At 37.5% G+C, this 12,009-nt stretch overlaps 1 protein-coding gene across 1 annotated transcript in view; it reads left to right on the plus strand.

Moving 5' to 3' along the window:
• EPB41L4B (erythrocyte membrane protein band 4.1 like 4B) overlaps positions 1–12,009 on the plus strand; it is a 159,830-nt gene that overhangs the window by 109,073 nt on the left and 38,748 nt on the right. Inside the window, exons 16-17 of the mRNA XM_072411912.1 lie at positions 4,524–4,723; positions 11,170–11,288. Coding sequence (XP_072268013.1) covers positions 4,524–4,723; positions 11,170–11,288 — 319 coding nt within the window. The remainder of the gene's footprint in view (positions 1–4,523; positions 4,724–11,169; positions 11,289–12,009) is intronic.

Below are 12,009 nucleotides of genomic sequence, written 5' to 3' on the forward strand. Positions count from 1 at the left end.
ATTCGTAAACTTTCCAAATGAAGTCAGAATTATTCACAGGCCTGTCACTCTTTTGCTTGTAGAGAATGTGTAGGCAAGCTGCTTGAAAATCTTTTTGTAATACTTCTTTTGCTGTTTTCTCATTGCTGGGTAGAATGTCATTGCTTGATCAGCTCTGTCGACACCTCCCATGGTGTTATTGTAGTCAATCACCACTTGTGGCTTCATGATTTCTTTCCCATCTTTTGTCCGTACCATACAGTGGAGGCACTATTGACTGTACTCATTAGGTACACATCTTTTTTGTCATGCCTTTTTTTTCAAGTAATTTATTGGTAGACCAATACCATTTCTGCAGGGGTTTGTCCACCACTCCCTGAAGTATCACGAAACCCAAAAATAGCCAAAAGTCATTTTTGGTCACTGGTTCCCACATTGTTGTGCAGCAACTGTTTGTCTCAGCAACTATTTTTTCAATAACCTCATCTGTCAGAAACAATTGCAGGTATGCCAAGGGGTCGTTGCGTTCAGCATCAATTTTCACACCAGATGAGCCAGTAAATGGGAATCTTGGGGGAGCTTCCTGAGCGGTATCAAGGTCAGTAGAGCACTAAGTGCGCACAATACTGTCCTCATGTTTAGATTCGTCACCGAGTTCACTTTCACTGTCACTGTCTGATGACAAGTTTTCCGGTGAATCACTATCACTTGATTCCACAAGTGACTCCAAATCGCTATTGTTGCTTTCTAGTTGTTCAACACTTTTTGCGCTAGCAAAATGCCATTTGTATGCCATGGATGTGGTCAAGTCTCCAGTAAGCAGTCAGGAATGTTCAAGGTCAGAGTGTTCAAATTATGAAATCCGGAAATGATGAAAAAGGTCAGGAAAAGTTCAAGCAAACTTCAGATCAAGGTCAGGGCTAATAGTGGACAAATTGTAAATTAGGGCACTGGACATTATACTTTTGCATTTATTATTTATGATTTATTATATTTCACTGTGATCAAGCATTTAAAAGCAGTTTACAATGTAATCTGTTTTTAAATTTCCTGCCCAGCCACGCCTTTCCAGTGAACCGACGCTTCACACATCACACCGAGAATGTGATGTAGAAGCCGGCTGGGGATCGCTGAGGACGCTGCTGGATCGAGGGGTCCAGGTAGTAGTTTTTTTTTCCTTTCCTGTGTGTGACTCAGGGTTACCGCTTTTTGCATGTAAAATTCACTCCAAGTAGCACTCGGGAATACTGCCGGGGGGGGGTTAAACGAGCAGAAAGTAGGAGCAAGCCGAATGGGACAAGGACGACCCCTTCAGAGAGTTGAGGCAGCTAGTTGAGGAAGTCAGTAGTAGGTCATTGGAGGAGCGAATAGAGGGGCTAGGAGAGTATTTTTTTTTACCAGGTTAGAAAGGTAAGTGCGACAAGAGTTGTAGAGGGATTTGTAGGCAAAGCACAGGAGCTTTAATTTGATTCTAAGTTAAAATGAAAAGAACTGCAAAGAGATGCAGCAGAAGAAGAGCGATGGGAAGGATGGATGAGTCTGGCTGCAGCATTCATAATAGAGGAGAGGAAGAGGAAGAGAGGAGAATTGTAGAGGCGAGAGTCAGGTTAGTGGAATACCAGAAAGGAGGAGGTCACTACTGCTTTGGCAAAAGGCCACATTTGTTTATCCAAATGTGCCACCAATTAAATTAACTGCCAAAATCTGCTGAACTTTGAGCAAATAAATTTTACTCATCGCTACCGTAAACAACTACTGGTGTAAATATATATTTAAAACAGAACCTCAGGTCATTATTTTCTTGGTGAATGTGTCACCTGTTAATCTGGTGAAATGTTTTGTTATTGTTATGTATACCCCCCTCCCAAAATTCAGTAAAGTCCCCATAGTTGAATACCTACCACTTTTCCAATTACTGGCTATGGCAAAATGACAGATTGATATTTGTTCTGCACACTCCCAATCCCCCTACCTCCTAGGTCCCTAGACCTACTTCAAACCTTTGTCAGGCAAAGTTATCTGGGGTTGCAAGAGGAGCCAATTGAATCACACCACAATGCTCACCTGCCCCTGGTCCAGAGAAAGCCTCAGGGGTCCGAAATTTTAGGAACTATCATAGGGCCACCCAAATAGCCCAGTTTTTCTGGATTACTTTATTATCCAGACAGGCCCAGTGGGTGGACATAGAGGTCCAGCCTGGCACTGGGCTGCAATCTCAACATTTATGTGGATCCTGGTTGCGATCCAGAAATTCCCTCCCTTCAATATTCCCTTTCAGTCTGGATCAAAGTTATGTTGTGATAGTACCCAGTTCCCACCAAGGTTTCTTGGTGATTCCCAGGGTCCTCTAATCTCTGCTTTCAGGGATGTGGGGGCCTGGGCAGCATGGAGCACATCTCCATGGATGGGAGGACACTCCCCATGCTTTTGAACCAACATGGAACCCATGGATTGATTATTGTTCATCGACACAGGACCCTTCCTGATGTGGACACTTACCCCCCACCCTTTTTTCACTGTTGTACCTCTTTCCCTAGTACATACCTACCTCCTATGCCCTCTCTGGTTTCTGTATGTTTATTGAAATAAAATAACAGATGGAACCTAATAGGTAATGCAGCAGTCGGTTGTAGTTGCTGTTATAAAACTTGGGCTTTAGAAATTTTCTTTCAAACATTTTTTTTTTTTCATAGATTACATGAAAATTAAAATGATTTTGTGGAAGACTATATAACCAAAAAACTTATACACAATATACATTATTTTCTTAAATTAGGTAAAGAAAAAGTCATCCCCCGATAAAAAGGCCCAAAGCAGAAACATGAAATTGCTCTGGTCCATAAGTGGTAAATAGATGCAGGAGCTAAAACGGTTCAGTAAGATTTAGGAATGGGCAGTGTGTTCTTTAACAAGTAAGTTGAACAATGGGAATATAAAGTAGGTCATTTTCTTTTCTATTCTATCTCTGTGCTAGGTTTCATTACCTGTATTTTTGGACAAGTTAATTATACAGTTCAAAGCTTCAGCATGTTACATTACTTTACCCTCATGAATAGACTTTTAATTTTATGACCTGTGCTGAAACACATACTGTGCCAAAAAGTGTGCTACTGGTGTTTGACTTATTTTTCCTCTTGCTTTGGATGGTATACCGAATGTTTTTTTCCACAAAACAAAAGGTTAAGAAAGCAGCAGTAAAATGAATGCCTTATGAACACTGTAGCTGCAGGAATAGCCATTGCAATGCACAAATGGGTGGAAAATGTTACTTTTTATTGTTGAAATGGGTTGTATTGAATGGTAGCACAACTTCCAACAGGTAATGGTAGAAAAATTAGTAATATGAATATTCAAAACATTTGGATGATTTATTATTGAAAGCACTGTTTAACTGAGTAATTTTTGCACGTATTTACCTATGTAAAGGAAAAATATGCCTGTGTGAAATTATATTTGCGCTTTTTCATTATAATATTTCATCACCAAGTATTTGTTGGCGCCAAAAGGTCCAAGGGAGACAAATCTTGAATTTATAAAAAAAATCTGGCCCTTTTAGGGCTATTAGGTGAAATGCTAAATAGTAAAATGTCATGGGAAACAATTTACTTGATTGAAAAAAAGTTTTAACGAATACCATATAGTGGGGAGAGAGTCTATATACAGCTTAGAGCAACATTGAAAATACACATTTTTTTTAAATACCACACTTGTGGGATATCCTAAAGCTATACATGATTTTGTTAAAACAAAAAAAAAAAAAGGAAAGCTTGGGGAGATGTGATCCCCCGATCTGCACTATACTAGGTTCCCTTTATGCAAACTTTAAAAGGAAAACATTACAGGACACTTTCCCATTTTTCTTCAGCATCACACACATTTTATTCTCATACTTATTAGATTTTGGTTAAATTAAAGCCCTGTCTATCTCCTAAGGCAGAATATAATAGCTTACAACCTCTTTTTTATGTATATTTATATACAATGGAATATCTCTGAAAGAAATCCAGTACAAGATAAGTAAAAGACCTGGACTGGTTTAAAAATGTTACTATTCTTTCTAATGTACATCATTTCTGGACTTTATTCTTGAGATAGGTGTGTTAGTACAAATATAACCTCAATCTGCATCTCTAGAATCCCAGGGATGCATTATTAAGTAAATCTGAAGAAAAAAAATATTGTAAAATAAAAAAAAAAGACTGGCTATGGGTACTTCATACTGCTTTTGTTTACCTATACAGTTTTTTTTTTTTTTTTAAAGTATTACACATAGTTTGTTTTCCCTAAATCTTATTTTTTAGGTAAAATATTCCTTGATTTAGAGTGGGGAAAGAATAAATCTATTATCCAGTGGTTACTGCTTTTTTGTCCACATGGTAAGATTTCCCCCCACTTCCTGTCCTGTTGACTAAATAAAAAGTGAAGGGAAATCTCCCTAGCAGTAAAAAAAGACAATAATTATGAAATATTAGTGCTCCAACCCACTATATACAATATGTTTTATGTATCAGGTATTTGTTATTTATGATATGTTTTGTTATCAGGTATCCATTGTCACCAGGGATTAAAAGCAGTGATCTTCATTTATTCAACATTGAAGAAAATGGAGGGACTCGTTATACGTCAAAAGCATCCAGTAGACATAACCACCATCATCAACATCATCACCATCATCCCCACTCATCGTATGGACACCTCGGCACTGATAGCAAAGATAAAGTTTCAGGAAGTACCAGTTCAAGCAGTAAGTGCATACTTTTTCATTTAAATTGCTGGTCAGGAGCCCAAACCTTTTCTGCAATCTTACAATTCGGAGAGGTTTTAAAATATATAGGTGTAAAAGTAACAAAAAACATATGTAGTATACCCTGACATTAAGTTTATTATTAAAAATGTGGCTTTTTTCCAGGGTGCCTGTGTGTTCATTTAAACTGTCATTTTCTTGAAATAAGTTATATATCTTCTTTACTCGTTCCACTAGGCAAGGGAGTGGATATACCCCCACAAACTCCCCACATCCTCTTTGGGGGAGTGGATGTGCAAAGTAGGCCCTTCCCTCAAAACTCCCAATATTAAGGAAAGGCAGTGTGTCTGGTATGGTACAGCAATGGCAGACACATATTTGCCCCCTTTTCCTAGCCACTGGCTGCATGACTGAATCAAGGAAGGTCCAAGAAAAATTAAATTTATTAATATTATTATGTCAGAACTCATGAACACTCGCATATCCCAGTTTCCCTAATTATTTCCACACAATCAAAATGAAGATTACATGAATTAACAGTTAACACAAGGAGGGCAAGAGAAAGACACATATAGTTAGATTTTTATCTTGTAAAACAATATTAGAAAGGAATAGAAGGAAAAAAGCCACAAAATTTGTTGTGTGGCTGGGACCTATATAAACAACTGTTTAGACTACAGTATAGGAGATGCAGACTAGACAAGGTTTATATATATTGACTTAGCCAAACAGTATGTTTTTAGGCCATAATATGGGAAAGATCAGGCATGTAGGTTTTTCTTGCAATAAAAATTGTGATAAAGTTTGATCTGAGAAAAACAAATACCGTGTTTCCCCGATGATAAGGCAGGGCCATCAAATAAGACAGCCCCCCCTTTTCATGTTAAAATGAAAAAAAAGCCCCCCCCCCCGCAAATAAGCCACCCAAAAAAAATAATTAAAACATACTCACCCGATACCCGGATCCTGCGTGTGTCTGGCTGCAGCAGCGTCTCTCCTCTCCTCTGCCAGCATCGTGTTTTCTCCTGTCTTGTAAAGCAAAGCGAAAGAAGCCGGCACAGCGCCACCTGCTGTTCCCCTGTCCTAACTGCCGTGCAATAGAAAAAAAGCACAGCGTGATCAGAAGAGGAATTTGAATGACAGAGTGATCAGAAGGAGAGTTTGAATGACACAAGATGATCAGAAAGGGAATTTGAATTGCACATGAGTGATCAGAAGGGGACAATGATTGGCACAGATTGATCAGAAGTGGACATGAATGGCTGTAGTCTTCTTCATGGGTAAATAAGGCATCCCCCTGAAAATAAGCCCTAGAGCATATTTTGGCCTTCAAAAAAAAATAAGACAGTGTCTTATCATCGGGGAAACAGGGTAGGTTGCCGCTTGGCTGGACAGAATGTAAAAAAGTTTTTTAAAGATAGAATGGGCCTGTATCTTCTTCTAGGCTAGAGAAGATACATTTTTACCAGTGAACCTTAATTTTAATAAATAATGATAAAAGGCATAAGCTATTTGTTAGCAAATGTTTTTAATTCTGGACCAGATCCCTTCTAGATTTACTGGATCACCCAGGTTCACTCATGAAAGTGTATCGCCAGATAATCGGCTCAGGGCCAATATTGACGAGAATCTAAGGTGTGTACAGTACGCGCCATTCTTTGCCCGAACGACGGTCGTGAACAAAGAACGATCGTAATGCAAGTGAAGGGGGAGAGCACACAACGGGGTGCCACTCCTTCGCTCTCCCCTCCCCATAGAGCAGAACGGTGCTGTATGCACTGAGCTTGTTCATGCATCGTGCGGTACTTATTCTTTCACGATCCTTTCCAGCGACCATAATTGCAAGTGTGTATCTTAAAGACAAGGATTGGCAAACCTGTGTCTTATTACACTTCTGGAAATACTTGTAGGACTTTATTGTATCTAATATACTGCACTTCTTGGAAGTAAAATTGCCTTGGATCTGTATTCTATGTCTTTTGAGTTAAACTGGCTGGGGATAATACCTATTCAGCATGTGGGCATATCATCTGCTAAGACTGGGTATAGGAGGTATGCCAATACATAAAGCGGTATTGTGAAACAGCACAGATTTGGAAAAAAAACATCCATTTAGATATTCTACTCTCAGAAAAAAACCATAGGACGATTTGTGTCTTTGAGGGCCTCTTGCTGCCTTTGCCTTACAAGTTATGGGAAAATGTTTTTCTGGTCCTAAGATAGCAGAAAAAGTTCTCTTTCTCCTTGTAATGTGCCCCCAGTCTGACATCACATTTTTAAATTAGTGGTGCCATCTCTTTACAATTTAGCATAGAATTTCCATCCTATGGGGGAAGTCCCTATGCACTTTAACAAATCAATTATGTCCAAGCATAATAAAATTAATACTTTTCTAAGTGAAAGTTTATCAAGATGAATATAAAAAGCAATCATTTATAAATCCTGCCCCCTTGATCTAAACCTAATGGTATATCCAGAAAAAGAAGTTCCATTAGCATATGTGCATAATTGACTGCATTTATGTGTCTAACCTTCACTGGGTATATTTTCTTGTTCAAACTTGCACTATTTTTGGGCTTGTTCAGGCTTGCAGTATATATAGACAGATTTGCAGTAAAAAAAAAAAAAAAAAAAGCATGAATGTTACTGCTTCTGGACGCCCACAGCTAGGTGTCCAGATCCTTTTCAGGAAAAAAATGTTTGGTTTTTGCAGGCATTTGCATACACTTTTACGGGAATTTGCAACTGCCTGTTTATGCATTTTTAAGCTATTTTAAACACTTCCTATTAAAATCTGCTGATGCAGGCAGCAAGGATGGCAAACTGCATGAAAATTTTAAACCACTTGAAAAATTCTGGGGTCTGAAGAAGCCCTTAGAAAAGTAAAAGTTAAAAAGTGTCCCACTACATCTTTTCCCCCTGATCCAATGCTATTTGTTAGACTATTTGTTGCCTAACCTTCACTGGATATTTTTAATTTGAAATGTTTCTTTTGTTGTGCCTGAAACCTGTTGAAGTCTATGAAGAAGAAATAGATCAGAACAATTGCATTCACTGCAAATTATTATTCTGTAAAGCATACTTCAAGCAGGAAACCATTCATCTTAGTGGGATTGGGTCATGTAAAATGTCACCATTTCTTTTTTAAAGCTTTTATCTCAATAAATATTCTAAATTATATTAAGGGAGAAGGGCACTTTCTGTTTGCTGTCAGCATTTTTTAGGTAACTGGCATACATTTTGTCCACATCCTTGAAGGGCATATGAGACAGTTCCCTCTCTCTTACATACAGTAAGTGGCACACATTGCTATCATTAAGTTAACAACTTTCAGGTATAATATCCCCCTTAGTGTATTATGTTACAATCAAATACATCAATGCACTTCTCTGATTCCTAATATTTTTTGTTGTCCCTTGCCAAGTGCCCCCTTCTTTATTATGTCCATCCTCCAGTCTCCTTTTCTTTTTGCACTAGGGGGTCTGTCACTAAGATCTTCAATAGGGGTCTGATACTGTGGGCGGCACTGCAGTGCTATCTAGCAAGTTGGGGTGTTCCATAGTCCACAATACCTCAGTACATTCTGCAATTATCCAGCCGCTTCCATGCTTCCCCTACCACTATTCAAACCTAGATGTGGCCAATAAAAATAATATTGCAGCGTGACTATGAAATATAAAAAAAAAAAAGGTGACCACCACCTGACAGCCACCAGTCAATGGGAATGTAACCGGTCAAGTCACTTAATTACTTATTTACCTTACCAATGATGACATCACCGGCTCTTTGCGTGCTTAACAAAACAATATTTACATTGGAAGTGATGTCATGGGGCTGAGAAAATTTACTGATTTTAGGCATTTATGCTGCAATAGTACTAGTATTTTCCACAGCCTAGATCTGAGGGGCAGGGAAGGAAGAAGAAAAAAAAATTAGAGCAGTGCATTTTTAGAATCAATACTGCATCACTAAACATAAAACTGAAATACTCAAGTGTATTGATATTCTCTTAAAACCTAAAATAATGCACTTTTTTTTTTTTTAATCATGTAAGGAGTTTATGAACAGAGTTTTTTTTTATTTCACTCTAAAATGTTATATATGTATTTAGCATTGTGGAAGTATAGAGAGTGCAGAGAAAGGCTGTGTACACACGCAATAATTGTCGTTGGAAATCAACGTCAGATCGTTCGATAATTGTTAACAAAAAAGGTGCACAAGGACGCAGATGAACGAGGTATCTTGCTGGAAATGAATGACCATCCGAGGGGATCTGATTGGGTGACAATTGTTCCTAATCTATTGTGTGTACGGTCGTTCAGTGATCGTGGATTGTTCTGTGTTACATTTTCTCCTGTACATGTCACTTCCAGCATCGTTTGAACGATCATTTACAAACAATCGTATAAGTGTGTACCTTATTGGTGAATTATATTTAAAGGATCGTATCATTAAAGCATGTAGAGGGTTGTGCACAATACGATTGTTCAAAAAAATCGGGAATATTCGTTGATCGTTCGTTTTCAAACTATAATTATTGCACTTGTGTACCTAGCCAAAGGCAACTAAACTAATACAAGGAATGGTGGAGCTCAGCTATAAAGAGCGATTAGTTTAACTGAATCTATTCTTCCTTGAGAAGAAGGGGGGGGGGGGTATGGTAATTTTCTAAAAATATATAAGTGGTCAATATAGAGAGCTTGCTTTACAAATATTCACTAGTAGGGTATAGTAAAGACTCCTTGCGTCTGGAGGAAAAAAAGTTTAATTTCCAGATAGGGAAGGGATTCTTCACAGTAAGGTCTGTGAAAATGTGTATTAGGCTCCCCACAGGAATTAGTTTTTGCAGGTTCTTTAGATTACTTTAAAGTAAAGACAACGGAGACTGTTGATCCAGGGAACATCTGATTGCTTTAGATCAGGAATTTTTTTTCTCTTGTTGGAGCAAGTAGAATCAGGCTTAATAAGGTTTTTTTGATTATCTCTGGATCATCTCTATGTCTATAGGGTTTTTTTCTGGCATATGTTTATTTCCCTAGTGGTTGAACTTGATAGACCTTTGCTTGATGGACCTTGCCTTTTTTCAACTTGACAAACTATGTAACTACACTTTGAAGTAGTTTTGAATATATTTTGAATTTTTAGGTTTAAGGAATTAACAAGGAATAGGTCCTTGTTAATTCCCTCATTGTCTTTCTGTGCACTTTCTAAACAATAAATTAGTAAACCATCACAATTCACTGCTGTAATTGAATTATTCCCCCATGTTTTCTATATTAGTCTGGTAGGTCTGTTTTTAAAGCAGAGAATCTGAAAATCACTGAAACATTGATTGCCCATGTCCATTGAAACACATGGACCTGGAAGATTCTTCACCAGAGAATGCTTCATGTCAAATTTACCTCTTCAAAAAGCTTTACCATTATAAAATGATAGCCCACAAAAGCTTAGATTTCTGAAAGATGAGTTTTAATTTTCTTTCTTTATATTAGCTGTAATTTTCTAGTGCCAATGACAAACTGCATTATTTTCACAAACATCAGATGGGTATAGAAAAGCCTTCCCTCTGCTAATGTTTAAAGTGTATCTCTGGGCAAAACCATTTTTCACCTAGAAATAAAGTAGGAGAAAATTCAAACTGTTATTGTTGTTCTCAGAACAATAGGTGAGAAAAAAATGTTTGGAGCGTGAATATCTGTTTTGCGGACAGCTGTGTAATAGGGGACGTCCCACCTATTTCTTCAAACTTCCTGACGTCTCTCTGGGGCAGCAATAGATGCAAATCCATCGTACACTCCTCAGTATGGCAGGGTGACTGTAAAAAAAATGTATTTTCAAGTTTATCATGTTGTGGTGTTCTTACTTGGCACTGCATCTCTTGTTAGAACTTGCTAAAAGCTTCAAAGATGTTAGAGCAAAAGTGCCCTGAAAAGCTGAAAGGAGACATTTCGTGGAATACCTAGCTGTCACAGTTGTGACTTGGGGCTAAACACTCCTTGTAGGTGTTCAAAAGTAGCTTTATTTGATTACCTTTGCCTGGTATAGTCTTGTGACTAATAGGTGTGAAGCTGACCAGTTTTATCAGACAAGCTGCTGTGTTTTATTATTTATTGTTAACCTCAATTTCCCCCCTATTACAATACCAGAGAACATAGTGTTCAGTGCCAGAGGAGGACTGAGCAAATTGGGTCAGAAAATTGATGGTCATTGATATGATATCTGCTAATAATAAGCATTTTCACATTACGGATTTTAATGTAGAATGACTAATGTTTTTTATGTGTTTTTAGGTATAATATACCTAAATATACATATGGCATTTATAATATAGTGAGATTACTCAATACTGCGATAAACAATACATGATCATGTTGCACTAAAAACACTGTTACACGTATTGTAAAATATTTTATGCTCGGATAACATACATTTTATGTATTTTTTAGGAGGGTCTTCTGAAATTCCTATTCTTTATGAAGATGTTTCAAGGCATTTAAAAAAAACAGATGTTGAATCAAGTATGATGTCTTTTCCATGGTCACCTTTGCACATCAGCTTGAGCAAGGTACTGGTTTATCCTTCCATTTTACTACCACTACTAGTAGTAATGGTTTATAAGTATTAGCCACGAATATCAATACATTTTTTAGGGCATCACTATATACAAAATCACTATTTACAAATGTTGCTTTTCAGGTTTGATGAAAGGTTCATTAGACAGGGCTTATAACATTGTTTAGAATTTTAGCCTAGCACAGGCACCATAGACTCAGAATTAGGAACTCAATGGAACTTTGGAAGTATTTAGAGTATGTTTTATATGCATAAAGCATGCATGTGGCATGAAGGCTACATTAGAACACATATACCTCCGAGAACACATATACCACCACATATGATTTCAAAGAGGTCCTCAAAAATATTCCATTTTTGATTAACTAGAAAAGCTTACAGCAAACACCAAAAAACCCAACCTTATTTATTAACATAACTTTCATGGAACCTGCCAATGGAATCCTACTTTAAATTATTTTCCCTTAAAAAGGAATATATTGCAGAACCAACTTAGCAATATAAAAGGAAAATATATGTCGTGTACAAACGATAGTATAGAATATTGCACTAGTAGCCACATTGCCCATCTTGTAATCCTTGGATATCCTAGGCGTTACATTAACACTACATATTATGATTAAAAATTAAGCCTTGAGATCACCTAAGATGACTGTATTTAGGCTTTCAGAGAAGCATCCTGATAGAAAGATGTAATTTCAGCTGGAAGCAAT

This window comes from Pyxicephalus adspersus, chromosome 5 (assembly GCF_032062135.1).
Source record: "Pyxicephalus adspersus chromosome 5, UCB_Pads_2.0, whole genome shotgun sequence".
Lineage (NCBI taxonomy): Eukaryota > Metazoa > Chordata > Amphibia > Anura > Pyxicephalidae > Pyxicephalus > Pyxicephalus adspersus.